The following is a 21,024-nucleotide window of genomic DNA, read 5'->3' on the forward strand; positions in this document are numbered from 1 at the left end:
TTGTGTTTTAATCAGTCATTACGCTTTTAAAAACTACATGCGTCCAATTTTTGTGGCGTAAACGCTTTTCGCGGCTCATGCTAAATTGACGTCTACATGATAACAGCACTCGATTAGGTTTTCGAGCAATAATTATATTTTTTAATTTACACCTGTGTCTTGTGGATTGCCATGGGGTACTGCGGAGTATGTCGCGCAGTAGCTAAAAGGTTAGTTGAGCGCAAAATACGCTTGATCTGGCCAAGGCCAGTCCCTAAAAGGAACATATTATAACTTATCTACACTATGACTTGCATACTCGCAAGCAAATCGATAGACTGGAGTTCTCCATAACAATCAGGGTACCGGTACGTTTGTATCGGTTTCATAATTCCACTGCTCAGTCAGACGATCCTTTTTCCGCCGTTGTTTAAAGATCACCTAACGGAAAGCGGCTTCGTCCTCTTCTGTCTACCACTATACAAGTCGGGTCGAGTGTAAGTCGAAGCTGATAGACGCGTTTCCTTTTCTTTAATAGATAACCCCACAACGATGCAACTTCGCTTTACCCCAATTGACATCAACGCAAGGGCGATGACGCATTTCGTTCGTGGTCGGCGTATGTTTCTTGTGCTTCAGTATCTCTGAAGCACCGTTTTCCCCCAGCACCCTGACTGCTTCTTCCTCGCCTGATCCTGCCACCAAAAAGGAGCACGAAGAAGACTCATCCGAAAAAACCTATACTTATATATATATATATATAGTGCCGCACCATAATCATTTTCTTTTCCATTTACCCTGCATATCATTTCTTTAAAATGGTCGCTCCTTGTCCCCTTCTTCCCGGAGGGAAACCTCCGCCCGTTATCGACGGTGCCGCTGATGGCACGGGCTTCTTTTTATATCATATCGGTTGTTTTCTGATCGTATAGGCGTATACGCGGGCCTAGCTTTTTTTTCTTACCCTGCGACGGAGGCCACCGTTGTAATAAGGATTATTGGCAGTCACTACAATGTCTATTGCTATTTATTGCTTTGTTGCCGTCGTTATCAGTATTACACCGCAGAAATTGTATCCTGGCGTCTCGTTGACTGGATCGCTGGACTTTCATTGTCTCTGTACCACATATAGAAATTCTAACACCCCTTGCATTTACTTGAGCAAGTGCCCATTACATCGGCTTAGTCTGGCTTTTCCCAATCGTATCGCCTTGCATGCGATGCGGTACCCACGTTGCTATTACCCGAGGCAGTACGATAAAATATCCGATGGCAGTAATGGAGCCGCGAGTCCAATGTATATGTGCGTACCTAAAATTACATTTTTGTTTTTTACCCATGGAATATGCCCCGGTGCTTGTAACAGATTGAATAGCTATCCAGTAAACAACTGCTGTGCCTCGAGTTCTATGGGACCAGCATGGTGATCACTGAGTTACGATGCCCTTCCTACAATAATAGCCGACGTACACGAAACACTAAAATTGTGGAAACATATTGTGAATTGCTATAATTGATTGTCTGATGTATAATTGATTGATGGTAATTGTTTATGCTCACTTTTGTCTTACGGGGTGTACGTACTTTCTGGTATGATTTGTTAATAATTGCTAGTATATTATTTTCGATCACTGCTGAATTGTGGGCACCTTAAATTTTCTGAATCGACTATGAGCTGCATAGCGACATCAGCTCCAGTCAGGGCATATTGCGAAGCCGGGTAACGCTACAGCTTGCAGTTAAATCGAGAGGGGATTCCCCGTTTTTTGCCTGTCTCCGCTGGTTGAACACGTTTTGAAGTATAATGCGGGTGGTGAAGAAGAAACACTCTGACAACATTGTGCAATCCCCGCAACATGCGATTCGCTTTAAAGCCATCAAAAGCGGCTGTTGCAGCTGCCGCTAGCGGTGCGCCTGCGTCTTTATGTTGACTCGGTGCGCCGTCAATGGAGGTAGGAGAAAAATAATTTCACCTCGTGGGAATCAGTCCAACGTCGACAGGGTGCCTGGAACAATCAGTTTATAACATCACCTAGATAGACAGATAGAATCTAACGCGCGTGGTCTACTATAGCAGACATAGTTTTACTTATGGGACTGTGAGATACGCTGTCGCTACGCTATTTTATGCAGACAGACAACGGGCGAGCGAGCAGAATGTTCGCTCTGTTGATAGCGGTAGCAGCATAAAGGACATGAGAATCGGAAAATTAGACGTAAAGCAAATTGTGCGAGTAGAAACTTCAGAGGATGTTACTAAGCAAGAGTGACAGTATGGATGATACGGACGCGGGACAACTTAAATACTGAAAGCGAATGGACAGGGATAGTCATCGCACTGAGGAAAAAATAATGCAGAGTGCTAATGGTTACAAGTCGTTGTTCGCGTTTCATCATCGTAGGTAATATCAAATTTGTTTTGTGTCTACAGTGCAAGATTTGGCTTCTTGACTAGAAAATGCCGGACCACTGTATTCGTACGTGATCACTGCTGCTTCAATCATACACATGTATATACAACCGATTCCTACTGCTTGCTTCTAATAACAACTAGACGTAATGTATGATTCAATAATTACGGCACGCAAAACCACAGATGGATCAAGGAAGTTCAGATGACAACGGTAATTATTCTAATGGACGTAAGTTGTAGGAATTGAAAAGTGTCAGCGCAAAGAGCTTCATGGGATAAAAGCTGCTTCTAAGTAAGGCTCTGTAGATAGATAGATAGATAGATAGATAGATATATATATATATATATATATATATATATATATATATACATATATATACAGTACCTTATATTTAAAGGTAACTTGTTCGGGGACAGCAATGTAATTAGTCGCAGCGTTGAGGATGAGCTAGAGCGAGGAAATGTCATTTCATTTAAAACTTTCAAAGGTTAACAACGTGTTCGAAAAGTATCGTAATACTACGTAAGATGTTGACAAAAGAGAAGTTATTAGTCCACTTAGAATAATACGCCAAGGACTGTTCCTTTAAAAGCCAAACTTCTTCAACAATACTCCGAACTACGTGTGTATTCACAGATATATGGTAAGCTAATATTTATTTACTGACCGGCACTGTTCGTGTCTTGGCGGAGAGATTTGGCCCTAGCGTTGACTACAGACGAAAAGTAAAATTGAAACAGTCTGTTTACCGCGCAGAGGAATCCGACAATACGTTTCTAATTCCCGTCGACTATTCGCATCGCAGATCGCGATGTTTGCTGTTTTGCTTTCTTCATTAGGCTGTATTTTGGGCGTACGCTCCCTTGGTTAGTTTTACACCATTCATCGTATCACTTCCGCCGGCCCACCTTATTTGACCTGTACCCGCACTCTCTAATCAAGCATCTAGTTTAACACGATTTGTCCCATTCGATTTTTTCATAGGCGTCGTTTTCGGTTTGGCTGACAGTATCTCAATAAGTCGTCTGCAATTGACGTGTTGACAAAGACAAATTCGTGCTTATGTGCGAAAGTTTCAGCTCCCTCTTTTTTGGAACTTCGGGTCATTTTTCAAAGTCATTGTTGTTTCCTATTAGGATAACAATAGTATTTGAATCCAAATGTTGAAGGCCATTCCTATGCCAGTTAATGAAATTATCAAAAATATCGTTTCGGGTAATGCGACCTTGAAATTGATCAGAATACTTCAATTACCTGTGTTCCAAGTCTGCCTGACTTTCTTTCACTCGGTTATGGTCGTGAGTGCGCCAAACTTAATTTTGGTGCTGAGCTTGTAAGCTGTTTGCTCTACGTTTATCTACTGCCGTCTGCGGACAAATGAGACTTGATTTGCCTACATCTGTATTTTCGATTATGGTGTAATTGCATACAACAAATCGTGATTTGCTTATTCAACCGATAGTTTTCTTCACTAGCTGATAACATAGTAGATAATAAGTGCACCAACAGCGCCACACGAATGTAGTAACAGATATTTTAGTAACCATCAACGATCAAATCCGTGGTCGTTGCTTAATGCATAAGATATAAACACAACTATACACTGCTTTGGCCGAACATGACAAGAATGACTATTATTATTCTTATGGTGCAGCAGTAGCTCTACTATGCAAAAATCAAGTCAAATCCTATCCGTCGCTTTTAATCAGGATAAGTTAATAAGAAAAAAACAGTATAAGACATTATATCACAACCCTGTAAAATCAGTTCGTCTTTCTCCAACCTTTACCCATCCGCTTTCTCAGACACAGTACACGACAAGTGCGTATTGGATCTGAATCTCTCCAGCCCAACCAATTTTGCGTGTCTAACCACGACCAGTAAAAGACGTAAACACACAAGTAACAAGTCCCCCTCTCCCTCAGCCGCAGCGGTAACGGCACCGCTGAGCAGAGAAATGTTCCGCCAAGCGACGTTTGACTGTAGTCAGCAGCGTATCGCTCTCGATAACGCCAGTAATACAACAAAAAACAAACGACCAACAGCGGGAGCAGACGAAACAGCTCGAAGCAACTAATACATCACAATTAGGCGGCAGTGGAATCCACGCACAGTCACCGGCAGAAAATGCGGTTTCTATCAGCACATGCACCAAGTTTAGTCACCTGTTTATCTAATGGACTGTTTAGATAATTCGATCAAAGTTAACGGCCGTTCGTGGAGCATGTTTTTTGAATGTTTCACAAACGTTCCACACTCGCATGCTTATGCCGCGATGAGAATCTCCCGCAGTTCACAGATTAACGAATTGCCCTACTCAAAAAAAAATATAAAGTGCGCCCGTTTAGAAGCGAAACTTCGTGGCGTTGGGTATTTCACAAAAACTTGATTTCATTTTCATTTTACTGATTCACCTGCCCGTAGTTAATTTTATTGCAGCGATAAACATCTTATAGAGAAGGATAAACGTTCTTTTTGTCAGCGTAGAGGAAAAGGAGGGAATTTTGTCAACTCGACCAGATAGCAAAATTTTCTTCAGCGTTTCATGGAAACCTTTTGCGGGCAAACAAGACGAATAGCGAAATCAAATTAAATTTATTACCGTCGACTTTAATTCGCCCACCCAAGATTGATGATCGGAACTAAAAAAGCAGCGACAATTAAGCACGTTCCCAATACAAAACCTATCTATCCCCGCATGCGTTTGTCGTATCTTGATTTTGTAGCTTATAAAATACATAACACGAGGTAACGATCCTCGTTATTCTCTCTTTCAGTAGAAAAAAAAGATCAAATCAAATGACGACGAATAATAAAAAGGAGAAAAAATAACAAGCGAGATTTGAAAATAGAAAACATGGGAAGGAACGAGATGTTGACATTATTAATCAACGAAGCGCGACCAACACTAGTGGAACTGCTAATGCCATAGCTGGGTATTGTAAGTACTTTTGGAAAGTCGAAACATTCCCATCAGTGAGGACAATACTAATCGTACGCTCAAGGGCGTGGGGTCATGCGGGAGGTTGGGTGTCGGTCGAATGGCAATAGCCGTGCTAATAGATCGTGCCCGTTTCTATCTGGCAGCCATATACCGTGACCAGAATCATTACTGATTCAATGACGACCGCGTTCCGCCTCTACAAAATGGGCATCTGGGATGCAGGGAAGGGAGGGGCATTTGTGAACCAACAGAACCACTTTTGCAGCTAACAGAAGTTGCCATTTTTTTTTAAAGTTCTGTTTCGTCTTCTGCTGCTGCTATGACAGAAAGTATCGCGTTATGGTTATAACTGTCACTATGCGGAAAAGAAAGATTTCGTGCCTATATACGTTCTGAACGCAATTGAATTGCCGAAGAAGGTCTTCCAAATCGATCCTCTCGAACTCTCGTCTCGCGTCGTCAGCACTGCAGTTGTAATAATTGTCTAATACGGTTTGCAAATGGTGATCGCCCGACAATATAGCAATAATGAGGCCAATGAAAAGCCAGAGGCACTATGGCTCCGTATCTATGCTGTCTGGTCGAGCTAGGCCGGTATGTAACAGAAGCTGATGTTTGTCCGTCTGCGTGGGCGTGTTTCTGCCCTCCCCCCTATATAATTCCAGTGTGCTACTGTATTATAGTGCGTTCAAAATTGTCAGATAACTTAGCTGAATTTGTAGCAAAGTCTTGCTGCTGCCATAGTAATCGTACGTTCGGTAGTAGTACTATATTGGATGACGCGGTGAATGATTATGGGAATGATTGTTGTCCATACATGATCACCATAGTGACACGGATATGGCGCGAGTAATTTAACGGTTACACCTGCGATGAGCGTAAGCATTGCTTTGTTATCACGGAAATATGGCCTTTCTAGCGGTAAACGCGTAGAAAGGTGCATAGTTGATTCACTTAGTCCATGACATGAATGAGAAACAGCATTTGGTGTCAACGGACAGGGCTGGTAGTTGTGGTCTGCTGTTATATAAATATTATCGTGTGATAAAATGACAACAATGTACTTCTCTATCGGCAGACAAGCAGTCGGAGGATAGACAGGTATAGCGAAACGAATAAAGATACTTGCTGATAACTATGATTGTCGCCATTCAAGCAATACTCTTATGAAGAAATTGGAAAATTTTGAACTACTCCTACTATTTTGGCTGCTATTCGTAAGTTATACTATTAAGCGGGACGAGACGGAGTATTCAATTTCGAAGAGAATTTGGTGATCATAGTCAGCGTACATTGTCGGCGCTGCCCCCGTGGTCTTTTTCGCAAGAGGTTGCCCTTCACTGCTACCACAATGACATGAGCCGCTGGCGCTTCTCGATAATTATACTAAGAATATAATAAGTATGGCTAAGGTTGTTTCTAATGATATCGATGCGGTCGTCAGGAGACGATGATGGCACGATGCGCTTGCTGTAGTTACGGCAGCTGGTACGGACATACACGCCCACACGCAGAAACACTAGTCTGATCCTTCTTATCGCCTCCTGCCATCTTTTGCTTTGAGAGTTTTCGTTCTTCAAGTTACACGGGACAACTGTATGGTGTTCGTTAACTCAATAATATGGTAAAAAACTGATAGCTGAACGATTATGCTGTTTGCAATGAAGAATGCACGCTGGTCGATGTAATACTTGCACGCCCATCTTTACCTAACCTTTTTATCGAACGATTGCATGAGCAGTTGTACGATTAAACATATCGCTCTGTTGGGTGACTTGTGGAACGCTAATAGTCACTAGTTATTATTTGCTCGTATAAGCGATAAGATGCGGCACCGCTGTTCATATTGAACTTGCTATCGCTGTCTACGTTGTTGTTTGTTGCCTGTAGACGACATTTTACGCACGCCATTGGACATCTATAGCCGCTAGTCCGTCTCAATACATAGTAGATGTGAAAGAGCAGATGTAGAAATATCATTCCAGCCAAGTTAGCCCAAAGACACGCCTATTTCGATGTCGGGTTCCTCCTATAATACGTAGCCTGAAATAGGTACTTGGAAATGTTGTTGACCAATAACTAGGAGGTGTTGCTTGTTCGTATAAACCGGACATCAGCATCGACGAGCAATAATAATTCGCTACTGTAATTGATACGGACTTATGATGAAGAAAAACTCGACCTAAATGTCGAAGGCGAGCTTAATAGCCAACACGGCAATAAGTAGTTACGCACAAACGTTGTCCTTACATCTTTATGGCCGTCGTACGATACAGTCATTTGTTGTCTTTCGTTTTACTTCTTGTTCTCGCCTTTCAGCGTGTGCGTTATGGGCCTATCCGCCATCAGCCATTTGTACAATTGCAGATGTCATCCCTATAGTAAGCTAAGTTTTGCCATTATAATAAAACTGCTTGTCCACAAAATTGCGTTTAAATCAGTGGCGTCCAGCGTTACACGTACGCCTGTGGATCAGATTTCCCAATTCGTCTATTAGATCATGCGGCAGCTAGAAGTAACATTGTGGGTGAGGCGTAGTGGTGGCCATGACAGGAAAAGGAAGACTAATCTTTACCTAGGCTTCTATTCATGAATTAATAAATCTGCGCGTTTTCTGAGACAGATGTCAGCCGAACACCGCTACGTACTCGCACACGTATTGCAAAACAATTCACTGTTCAGGCACGTGCGGGCTGTTTCCTACCGCTTCCAGCACAGCTTTACGCTTTTATAACGTTTTTTGCCACTGCTTTTACCATCACTTCACAGAATGTATTATTTGTTGCGCAATTCTTCAACGACAGTTGGCCAGACGTTCGCTCAACGGACACCGTTTATGCTCATTAGGATATATTCGGTGTTGAAGCGCTTGGATCGCGTCTCCTGTTTCCGCTGATGAAGCTGGACAGAGAACGTGGCGAACTTCATTACGACGATTCAGCTGAAATCTGAACTGCTTCGGTACTTCTCAAGTCAAATGCCCTTCTAGCGAAGACTTTCAATGTCACCGTTTGTCTGCGCGCACATGTATACAAGTCGACATGTGCTATTTACGCGTGAAAAACGTACTGAAGACCAATTGCCCCGACAGCATCAGGCACACCCTGCGCCTTAAGAGCAATTATAGACGACATAAATTTAAATAAGAACACCCGTGACAACGTCTGTTATTATACGAAAGCTTAGAATATCATGTTCTTAGCTAATGATATGGCGGGATATAAAATTGTATTCCAACTTCGACCAAATCATCTTTATATATTTTGTTTTTGGAGATTGAAATTTGCTTGCGCTGACTGACAGAGGAGCATCGAAAAAACATTTCTGTATTCGTCACTTAACCGACACGAGAACTATAGTACGCGCCGTATAATCAGCACTTAGTGCTATCGCTGACTAAATAGTTACACGGGCAAAACGATAGGGCTACAAGCGTAATCATTCCTCTCGTCGTTCTGACGCTGCCCTGAGTCATTTCCTAAGCTTTGCTTTCTCGTGTTTATGTTCTTGCAATAATGTTGATTTACGTCCTTATTATTAATGTTATTATTCATTTATGTTTGGTTTGACTGCTCGTCCGTATTTGTTGATAGCTTGAAAAGGTAGTATAATGAGACCGACAGAAGATCAGTTTCTCTGGCTCTTCCACGTTAACCTTGAATTCGCTGGGCCGATAGAACGATGTACAGGCCCATTGTCGAGGCGGAGATGTCGAGTGTAAATATTTATACGGCATTATTCGTGCCGGCGTTAGCGGCGATTCTTTACGAGGGGAACTAGCTGCCGCTTCTACAAACAGGCAGTAAGCGACATTATCCCTATGCGTGGTTGGATGACATCATCCCATCGTTGGTGTTAGGGCACACCGGATGACTGACGTTTATAGCCATGGGCCTAAAAAATAGCAAGATAACCGCCACTCAAACATCTATATTCGAAGCGTTATTTATAAATAGAACAACGCTTAGTTAGTATTACAGATTGAAGCTGAATCGTTTCAAGACGGACGATTGATCTAATTAGTTCTGGACGGAGCATATAGGGTTTCTCTATGGAAACACGAACATACGGTATCAACTTCATCACTATCTGCAATTCTCTTGATAATGCTGTCGCAAGCAGCTATTACCAATGTTAATGCACGTGCTTGTCATCAGAAAATTACACGACAGGCTTACGCTAGAAAAAAACATAGGAACATACATGGAACTATAATAATAATCAATGTATGTAACTTTCTGCATTGCCCAATTTCACGTACCGACATATTTCGTCGTCGTTCAACTCGTTCCCGCAGTCAGCGCGAGGCGTCTTTTAGACGAAAGACGTAAGTGAACGTTCTGCCAACCGATGGCAGGCCCTTAGCAAACACACCGCAGTCGAATTAATCGCTAAAGATATCACTTTTGGTAATGCCTTCTTCATGATGACGGCTGGTTCCAGTAGACGGGGGAAATCCAAAACGAAAATGCGGGTTAGGTACCTCGATTTGATTTGTACTTCAGATTGCACAGGAATCATGATTATTACACAACAGCTACGATAGTTTCGATATCTGCACAGATTAAATGTACGTGAGCAGTGCTATTGCGAGGCTATTATGTAAGCGGCGCATCGTTCAGCTTTCTTTTTCGTTCTCTTTATTACCGGCCGATTACTGTGTGTGTTTTCACCCGATACTGCTCAAGTCGATTCTGAGAATTTACGAATCAATCGTCGTTATTCGAAGACGACCAAGGAGACCGCGCCGACTCTCCTGTCCGAAATGCTGCTATAATGGACAGAGAAAATATGTAGATGTTGTAGACACGCAGGGGCTATATATTGTTCTCGAAAATGACAGAAATAGTCTACAATTTGTCTAAGATAAGTTACAAATAGAATGCGATCTATTCGATAGAGGAGGAATGACAGATGATGACCAACGATGACTAAATAGGAATGCCCTTTTTTTCTGCTCCCTGTTACCGCCCCTCTCCATTCGTGCGTTGTATCATACAAACAACAACTAATCAGCCTACTGCTGCGTACAATGTGCAGCTGCCGCTGGCTCCAGGTCTAGCGTAGTCGAGAAGACTGTGTGCAGTTCGACAACGAAGACCGCTTGAAGCACACTGTATGCAGATATCCGCCGCGTTCTATTAGCCAAAAACAAGACAAAAGCAATTCATAGTCTATAGCGCTTCAGCAGGTAAGCCTGTACCGCCCGTGCCATTGTGCTTCACTCCTCGAACGAACTATTCGCTGCGCCATTCTTACTATTATCATTTTGTTCAATAATGCGTACCATGTCCGTCCCGGATCGGAAGAAAGCTGCACAGATATGGAACAAGTTCAATCTGTCGAGAGCAATTCGCTCTGCGGGCTCTAAGCGAAAGATTTTCCGCGAAAACAACTTTGCAATAATGAAAATGGTAAGCATGGATAATGGATGCCATAGCGTACGAGAAGACACGTTTCGAGCGTGAGTTCACTTGAGAACTGAAGACAGCCTGGCAACCGCAGCTGCTACTCGTCAGCTCACTCGTTCCCTGACGCTTCACTCGTACTAGCAAACATTTGCATCGGCTCGATTCTGACGCAACAGTTCCACTTTTGTTATTTCCATTCTTAGTGAATATATCATATACGACGTGTGACGGATAAACGCTTTCATGGCTAAGTAATCTTCCTATTCGAGCAAGCCCATCAGCCAGTGCTTATAGACAGACTGCTAGTCAACATACGCGTTACTGCAGACGGCGTGTCCTAACAGCAATGTTCGATCGACCACTCACAAGCTATTTTCTAGCTAATTCAAGCTGGTAAGTACTCGAAGCAACGCTGCTTTCTTTTTTTCTGCGTAATACGAGAATGGCCGCTTCCTGGATTAGAAATCGCGCTTCGATTTAAAGTACTCTCGCTCCACTGACTCACACAGAAACCAGTAAAAAGTGTGCCTTATCCTAGAGGTAAACAAATACGACTTGCCAACAAGTCACGTTTGAAAGAACATATAACTAGTGATTTTAGCAATCAATAAAGACGATTTGTTGGCATTTCCCGAAAGGCGCACCTCCGATGCTTATAGCTAAGCACGCTCATTATTCTTATTTGTAACTGAATGGCACCGGCGTATACGTAGTCGATCGTCCCTGTAGTTCGGGCTATCTCTGTAACTGGGTTCGGCTGACTTCTGCACCCCTGCTTAACATAGCCGCGGACGACTTTTGCGTGTTACAAGAACGACGACAGACGAAATCTCATAATGTACGGATCTCGATTCACTTGTCCATGCAAAGTGGCCGCCGAGGCTTCTCCAAGAGGGTACTACGATAAGTTGGCAACGTTTTAATTAACAATAAACAGCAGCAATAGCAAACACAGCAATAAGAATGGCAACAACAATGCATTGAACGAATCAATAGTAGTGACTGTCGACAGACGCTGCAGTGTCCGACGCGGCGCGCTTATCCCTTGCTGGCGCAGCCCGCCTCGGACTATATATATATATATATATATATATATATATATATATGTATATAAAACTGATCATCTATCAGGCGGTGTTTATCTTTAGTAAGCAGTTATCGAAAGAGCCAATTTAAGTAATTGCCGCGAGCCGGCGAGCGCATACATTTCGCATTCGTCGGTATTGCACTCTGCATTGAATCAAACATTTTTTTCCTCTGTTTTTCGATGCTTGTTCGTGTGCGTATATTGTAACTACGATAGAAACGCCCAGTTCTTTCTGTTCGGGCCAATTGGCTCATTTCTGATTTGTTATCGAACCGTTTTTTTCTTCTATTCTGAACTCACCGTCTGCGCGAAACGCTCTGTACTAACTCTGTAAAAACGCGAAACGTACTACAACCTATTTTTGCTGTTCAAGGTCAGCGGCAACGAAGACCGCGCCGAATAGGGGCAGCATGGCGGCAGTAGTGCGTCCGGTCGCGCGTAGAGACCGACCGTGGAAGACTATTGACAGTGACACCAGCGGTAACGTTGATTTATATATATTAAAGTTGGGTCAGAGTGAAGAATTATTAAGACGACCCTTGTCGCCCGAAAATGCTAATATAGTAATCACGATCAAAATAATTTATATACATATACAGAAAGAATTCAAGCGAAGACAAGCGTCACGAACGAACGATGTATCCTAAAGCTGATTGAACTAACGTACAGCAGTGAAGTGACGATTATAAAAATAATAATCATTATTTTGGATATTGTGGTTTCGATGTCGCATAGACTGACACGTGTATCCTAGCACGGTGGATGGAAACATGCGAACTTTTTTAGCCAGTATGTACGTACATGTAGGATGTGTGGCGTCAAGCCACCATTACACAGTGCAGAGACGTTCGTATATTCGTTGGAAAACAGTCGCGTTCCGCCTCGCTGGCTAGGCTGAGTAGGTCGTGTTCGACCTGACAGCCTAACAACTGAGGGCCTCAAGGCTGGTGTCACACAATTGTGTATTCCCGTTGTATGTATTATGTAGAAGGTGCATCCGTGTATACATATTAGCTATCGGCTAACGCGATGATGACACTTAGCCGATACGCTGTGAAGTTTTTTCAGCTCTAAGTTGGTATTCTATGTGTTTCTTTTTCTTGTAATTGACGATTCATGGTTGCCTTTTGCCGTTGTCCTTATCATCTTGTTGCATTACCGTATCAATATCAATATTATTCGGTTCAACTAAACGGGGTGATCTTTCATAGGTATAATTCTGTGCGAAATACGCAAAACGTATACGTACAGAAACAGCTAAAAATAATAGCATAGCATGTCTTCATCGTGAGACAGAACAGACACACGGTGCCATTTAATTAGCCTACGAACAAAGTGACCCCGGAAGAAGGGGTAAGACTGAATAATGAAATTTGTAAGAAACTTCGACGGGTAATCGCTTCAACTATGTATAGCAGTAAGGCACTGTATATAGTCGTAGCGAACATTTGATAGCTTTGCGGGTGGGCACAAAGTGACCCACTGGTCTGATACGAAGCAAGATCTAATTAACATAAACCTCAAACAACTACACAATAGTACAAATGTGCTTTAAATTAGATATCACCTGACCTTACCTAATGGTCAACGGAATTGACTGTAGTAATTAATCCATTTGAGATCGTCTGATTGAGAGATCGTCTCAGAGGAATGATTGGTTTCGGGGAAATAATATCAAAATAAGAAAAACACTTATAGATACGAAAAATGGTAACGATAATGCACAACCGCCGTCGAATCTCTCGCTGGGAATAACAGAACAATGAATTCTTTTTTTTACAAAGAACTATTGACTATACTTTTTTTAAATACAGAAATGCAAAAAGGCATGCATAGTCTATACAATGATTTTACAGAAAGACCGAAGCAGACGAGGGCTATTGATGCCATTTTTACAGATGAAGTAGAAAGTAAACAAATGGAACGCCCGCAGTCAAGGCTCTTGATCAAAATACCCTTTAGAAAACTGGTATGCATTGAGCTTTCGCTCAGACTTTATTATTTACAGAATGAAAGGTCGTTGAATTCGTTGAAAAGCGATAAAACAATTATGCATAATAACTGTTGGCGTCATGCCTATTGCTAGGACAACGCACTCCATCGAACTACTCGACAAGCGACGCTCACAAGACAAAATGTTTCACGATTACGTAAAGCGGTCTAGCAGACAAAGTTCACTGTAAAAGTTTATTTGTAGAAACGTTACTTACCCAGAGACGAACCGGAAATGACCATTGTTCTGGAAAGATCATGATGCACACTGGACCAACTATACAAAATAGACGAGCGTCCATACGCTTTATAGTTATAAGATTAATCAGAAGGATTTGACAGTTTTAGTCCGATACTACGAGGCCGATGAAACAAACCATAGCAATATGCTAACTATAGGGTGGGACAAAAAAACGGAGCGAGGTGTTTGCTTCATATCATTAGTTCGATTGTTGACCCTGCAATCTATTTTTTTTTTACTCCCTGCCGAGTAACTGCCTATTGAGGATAGTTATCGAAACGAACTCTCTAGTTCTACCTAACCATTTACTGAATGCCTTGAAGACAAGCTCTCGATAACGTTGTGGCTCTATGGTCACAGCATGTACAACCCGTAACCACCTGTCACCTATCAATTTAAATCTCCATTTCACACCAGTTCGAATAGGAGAAAAATAAAAAGTAATCGAAATTGACACAAAAACAATAAATTCAAGACTCTAAAATTAACAGTGACCTTTTCAAACTGTCACAGAACTTTTCATGATATTTAATCGACATAAATAATTTTAATTGATCTTCTCAGGACATGTGACGCAAGCTTTGTCCTGATTGCTTAATGTCTATTCGGGACATCTCATTGTCCATTGGTTAACTGGTTCTTACTTATTCTCGCTCAACAGCCTAATCATGTGGGCGCATAGCCAAAGCTTCGTGCGGCTCGTCTAGGTCTTGCAATCGATTAGAAGACAGGTACAACTAACCTATACTTAACCTGACGGTATAGGGGTCCCGAAGTCGAACTAGGTATGGTGGCCTTCATGACCGTTGCGCAAAAAATGCGGTCAATGTAGGCGACTGACAGTATTGCCGTGACCCAAAGCTTCAACCCACTACCACGATAAGGGTTAGGCGCCGACCTTACTAACGAGCCTTGCATTGTGGCGCTTGTCAGGCTCACGCGCCTTAGGCCCAGACTAGCTGAACAGTTGCACTTGCGTTCGCACATATCCGACCTTCATCTATTAATTGTCTACAGTTAATCGCCCACTAGCAAATCACGTGGACCTACTCTTCCCACTTGGTCCAGGTCAGTTGCAACTTTATCTATTCAATAGATATATGCACACGTTAATGATAATTCAACAAATAACAAACATGCAGAATTTAATTACTGCCAATATGTAGTCAAGTGGACACCTATAAAACTGAACAAACTTATCAGTAAAAGTTCAAGTATCTATATACACGTTATTCAAGTATAAAAAGGGGAACTGAGTAAATATCGGTAAGGAATTGGTCGGGTGTTCGTTTGTTTGCTAGTCACAAACATACACTGCCTCTATCCGGTGGCCCAGTTAATTCGATCATACGTCCTTGCCATACGCTAGACAAAGCTAATCGGATGGATGCCTAACTGTCGCCTATATTGTGAATAAGAAATTGACCATATTAAAAATTAATTATTCGTTGAGTGAAACGACTGCTTCCTGGTTATAGCTGTTTGAAAATACCTCTACACTGGATAGACCTATCTCGTTAAAATGCGAAGCTGGCGTTTTTGTCAAGGCAATGGCTCTCAACCGCTCTCAGTTATCTAATTGACGTTATCGGGCAGTGCCTATGCAATATTCTGCAGTCTAGTAGAAACTTGCATACATCGATACTAGCGATTGGAATATAGTGTTGAAGAAAATTTCGAAAAATCAATTTCATTACGCAATGATGATATCCTGCAGTTTTTCTGTTTTTTTTTTTTCTTCCTCCTGATGCCACCTGCTAATTGGCTACTCTGTATTGTTTGATGTAACGTCGATTGATACTCATTGCTTACGTTGTGCCATTATAGTGCTTTTGAGTGATTGTTTTATGAAAGTTTTTATCTATATACTAGGTTAGAATCATAGATGCTGTTCGAGCGTAGATATCAAAAGCTGTTTTCCTTGCAGAATTGGTAAACGTACGGTGATGAAAATGACGATAATATTAAATTACTTAAATTAGGTTGCTACTAGTGGCTACGTTTGCAAAATCGGTAAGGCAACGGTTATCAAAAGAAAATGCCTCAGTTAAGCGTATACTGAGAGAACAGATAGTGTTTAGATGGGCACTTCGCTATCATATAAATGAGGTAATGTTACTTAGACTAAAAAATGTTCAGATATACAGCTTTGTACAGTTACGAATTAGTAGGATGATGTTTATTTTGCCGTTGTTATGAAGGTATAAACTAATCGTTGTCTCTATCGAGGCCAAGCATTAAACCGCCTAAATGGTGACTTCGTTTACTGTAAAACAGTCCATATATTCCTCTATGTTACGCGAATAAATCAACGCACTGACTGATAACCATGCCATCCGACTTATCTTATATATTTTGTACCGAATATATATTCATATTTATAGTCATATCATGTATTCGCGGCTGTAGGAGACCGGCAAACGGGTGATAAATATCACAGAAGTGGCTTTGATCGTTGCCCTAGACTTGGGCCGAAAATTGCGCCAGTCAATCTAGGACAAGCTGTAATAGGTAGACACGAGTCACCTAGTTCATGCGACCGCCACAACAATATCAGAAACAAGAAACGGAAACCGCGTGCTAAAAAAAAAATGCAAAAATAAGGATTTTTTCAGAGTTCCACCGATTCGCCATTGTTGAATTAGCTTATTTACTATCACAGCCATAGCCGTTCTGATGCTGTTGCTAATGCAACGAGATGGTGGGCATTGACCTGATGGATGTGCGATTTTGGCAAGATGGCGATCGCCGAATAAAGTGGGCAAAGAAGAAAGCACTACTAGCACAAGTGGCATAAACACATTTAGCATCTTCTACTTTGTGATGGATGGGGAAAAAAACTCAGATGGCCATTCTGTTCTGAGCAGTGCAGATCGTTGGACTCGTATTGCGTCTTCTGTAGAGTATAATACTTCATACGCCTTGCTAGTATCATGACCGTTAGATCTTACGTTTCTAATTATTTTTGTTTTCATTTCATGCTGTTTCTTGGATAATGTTCTTGCGTGCTATGCAAATAGCGTGACCACCAAAATAATCGACGAATCTACATCTGCGTATAAGACATGAACCTATTTGGTACCCCGAGAAGTCCACCGCTCTACCCATTTCTCTATTCGCTTTCGAAATCAGAGAATTCTGCTTTCAAATCTACCATATAGAAAGTAGTTTATAAACCATTACCTAGTAATGTATAGATGTACGAATGCATGGAAGTACGCTAATTTTTGCCTGCCGTTAGTAGCTGACGCCAAGTATGCGAGCGGCCATGGCTTGCTATATACACTAAATATATTTATAAATACTTTCATTAAAACGATTCAATTTGGATTTCGCCCACAAATTAGTACCACTATATTCATGCAACACGTGCTTGATGATTGCCGTACGACGTCCATTGACTTCGACATCACCGTAGACGTGTTGGTTGTCACTCGGACACGTTTATTCTTTTTATGGCGTAACAGGACCCTCTAGACGACCTTTCTGCCCTACCAAAATCGGTTTTATGCTGAGCCACTATACCAGCGGTCGGGTGACATTATTATTTCGAATCAGTGAACGGACAGTAGCTAACTTAACCGCAATGGTCGTTAGTTGATATCGAGTAATGCTGTAAGTTCTTAGGGGTACGCAGTTAGACATATAATGATAACAAATACGGCATACGTGGGGCGATAATAACATCAAGAGATTCGTACCCACAACAAAACCATCCACAATGGCGCTTGCCCGCGTTGCGGAAGCAGGCAGTTTCTGCAGTCACTGTGCTACACATATATCATTGAGCTATTAAAGGACCAGAAATAGGAAATATCAATATTGCCGATGGGTCATCGCCACCAATTTGGCTGTACTTGTTGCATTAACAATTGCGTACGGTAAATGGTAACTGTTGGACACGTTTGCATTACTGTCAGATGGAATAATTTGTACCTGTGGATATGTATCTAAGGGCCAAGTAAGAAGTCTGCTACCGGTAAAAAACTGCCTATTTCCGGTGAACGAGTCACCGAATCAATGGACGTAGCATGTTTTCATTCATATTTCGTCCAGTTGCATGCACAGCTTAAAATGCAGGGTACGACTGAATTGAGTAAGATGGAAATATTATGGTATGTAAAGCTCGGTCTATATCAGACAACCAGTGAATACAAACACTTGATCGTTCCTATTAGGCCAGTTACATATAAAGCTACATATGTAGCTTGTATGAAGATACACTAAACAGCGGCTCTAGCAAAAAGTAGAACACATGCGTTGATTTCTTCATACTTTAGGAATAAATCGTATCGTATAATGTTATACACATACACACGCACTATACGATCATACCTGACTTTCCTATCTGTAAGCTCTGTAGAAGACCCATATACTCATATTACGCGCATATCGCATAAAATTCATTGTCTTTATAGGCAGATAATAACAGAGGTAAGCGATTTTATATGGAACTGAAATCAGATGCCCGGATACCTCAGGCCCCATATGCTGACGCCTAGATAGGACAGTACTAGCGTACGTTTGGATCTATATGCATTCGAACAAATAATAATAGTAAATCTTCTTCATCTTGTTGCGGTAGCTAAATCCAGTGATGACATCATTATCGTGCTGTCACCATCTAGATTTCGTTGAATTTTTCTCATTCGCGCTTAACGTCCCTAATGTGATGTATACTTAATCGATTCAGGTACAAATACGGACTACAATGTACGCTATTGATCGGTGATATTAACTACCTATCTGATCGTATGGCACCATAACAGGCAAACCGATAGCTAGAGTAGTAACCGGCAGAATGGTCCTCGTACAACTTCAAAGCGGCGAGGGCTATTTCAAGCATTTACAACCGTGCAAAAGCCCTCGTGGTTTAAATTTAAAAATGGTTGGATAAAAAAATCATGCGTTTGCTGTTTCGCCAGCGGTCGTATTCGTTCGGCAAAAAATCACAAAAACTCTAACTCATACGTCGTGACGAACGAAGCCAGTCCTGCCGATCTCCGCAGATCGCTCAATCTCTCAACGAAAATATCTTCACTCTACCTTCCAAGTTATTTATTCCAGTAATATGACGTATTGCATTAGTGAGTGAGGTTGGCGCTATATTACTTACCTAAACACGCGACGGGGGGCATGCATATCCACCCGTACGACGTGGAATGAACGTCGTCATGTTAGAAGGGCCAGTCGCTTGAACTTCCGATCATCGGTACGACTCTCTGTGTGATACGATAAAATCACCGTGAGGCTTGAGCCTCACTGAATACCCGGAATCATCTCTCAGTGGTTAGATATGTCACGTGTTACTGTTGCTGCTGCAGCAGCTTCGTTTGCTTCAAAATGCCATCGTTTGATCGGCCTTTCCGTTGGCGGTATTGGCAGCTAGCGACGAAGGCCACTTGAGTGATCGTAATCATTGGCACAATGTGGTGTTCCTGTGTAATATGGTGTTGAAGACCGTCGTGTATGTATACATGCTACCACTGGCAGCGGTAGATCTAATATTAATGTCTATACAAACCGGCTGTCTTAACCGTGTGTCCAACTAACTCTCAAATCGAATCAATAGACACCATTACCATTATATTAAATCGTGTTAGCGATATTTTCGTCATAAGTACATTGTATCACCATTTGCAGAGAAAAGATCAAGAACAGAGCTTATGCGGTCCACGAGTCTCGCACATCAACGGTGTACGTGCGCTATGGCCGATTGGAGTAGTCGTATGATTCCGATTTGGGATAGACATGATCTGGTAATGTTCTTATTGTCGATGGCTGTTTCCACGTAGTCGTGCGCGTGCGTACCTGCAATCGATGCTATCACTTGTGACAGATCCGATTTGTTACGACTACACGGAGCTGACTGCAACTAACGGTAGATGATGCTTTGCGATTTTTCCTTGTCTTCTTTTTTTTTTTTTTTTTTCTTCTTCTTCTTAGGAACATGGTACGACATTGCGCCGCGTGCGATCAGCGCCTCTTAATCGATCTAGCTTGTTGTCGGCAAGTATGTTCGTCACCGTGAAGCTTTCCCTGTTACGGTGTTTTCTTCCTAGAACGAAACCAATGCTAGGGGCAAAAGCCGGCTTCTTCTTTGATTTCCCGCCCGATTTTCTCCGAATCGCGTGTGCAAGGGGCAGTGAGTTGTCGCGTACCTCTGCATCGCGCGGATAAAAGCTCGCGTATTTTCTCTTAGAGTCGCAAAGCTCCCGCGCTACAGTTAACAGCGACAGCAAGGGCTCCTGCCACGATGGCACCGCTACTAAAGCCACAAGAGGCGAAGTCGAACATTGGCGATGCCGAAAAAGTATACAACGACACACAAATCTAATGACATATGGATCAGCTCGTCGATAGTACTGTTTCTCACTCACTTCATTTTTTTTTTATCTAATTCTAAATGACAATACGTTACATACCTTCTAGCACATCGTTTACACGGAAAAGCAAATGGACTGAGGGGGCATGTCGACAAACAAACAAATAAACATCGGATCATCGTCTCTGATCACAATAATTACAGTAAGGCATCAGCATGTAAAATTCGCTTTTCCATATGATATATTTAACTAAACATTGCTTGATAAACATTAATGCAGAAACGAGTTTGCTCTATATATATATATATATATATCATGTTTATATGTGTGCCAGTTTTCCCTAGGGTTAGTCGATTGCACCCTACCGTACGTTAAACGCACTTTTCAAATAGACGTAAGTCTCCAGCAATGATACACCTCCTCGACGATCCAATGGTACTCATGCCAGTCAAAATGGCAAGGGAAATTCTGAGGTCGCTATGGCCGAACGGTAATGGTGTTAACAACAGTCAACTAATGGCAATATCGACTGCCACTCTCTCGCGTCTATTACTGTTTAATAGATAGACAAATTATGCATAGCGTAAGTACTTGCTCCGTTCCAATAGAAGGTCCAAAACGATGTATCTC

General features: G+C 41.9%; 1 protein-coding gene across 6 annotated transcripts in view; it reads left to right on the forward strand.

Annotated features, from left to right (window-relative positions):
- The window catches only part of MESR3 (misexpression suppressor of ras 3), a 70,889-nt gene that overhangs the window by 37,573 nt on the left and 12,292 nt on the right, over nt 1–21,024 (forward strand). The window contains exon 1 of one of the 6 annotated variants that reach the window (XM_022840612.2): nt 2,470–2,603. The exons of 3 other annotated variants lie outside the window; for them this stretch is intronic. In XM_022840612.2, coding sequence (XP_022696347.1) covers nt 2,595–2,603 — 9 coding nt within the window. In that variant the 5' untranslated portion in view covers nt 2,470–2,594. Of the gene's footprint in view, nt 1–2,469; nt 2,604–10,407; nt 11,142–20,297; nt 20,597–21,024 lie in introns of those variants that run through there. 2 more of the 6 variants (XM_022840615.2, XM_022840610.2) reach the window with 2 other exon arrangements.

Source organism: Varroa jacobsoni, unplaced genomic scaffold (assembly GCF_002532875.2).
Source record: "Varroa jacobsoni isolate VJ856 unplaced genomic scaffold, vjacob_1.0 scaffold_875, whole genome shotgun sequence".
Taxonomy (NCBI): domain Eukaryota; kingdom Metazoa; phylum Arthropoda; class Arachnida; order Mesostigmata; family Varroidae; genus Varroa; species Varroa jacobsoni.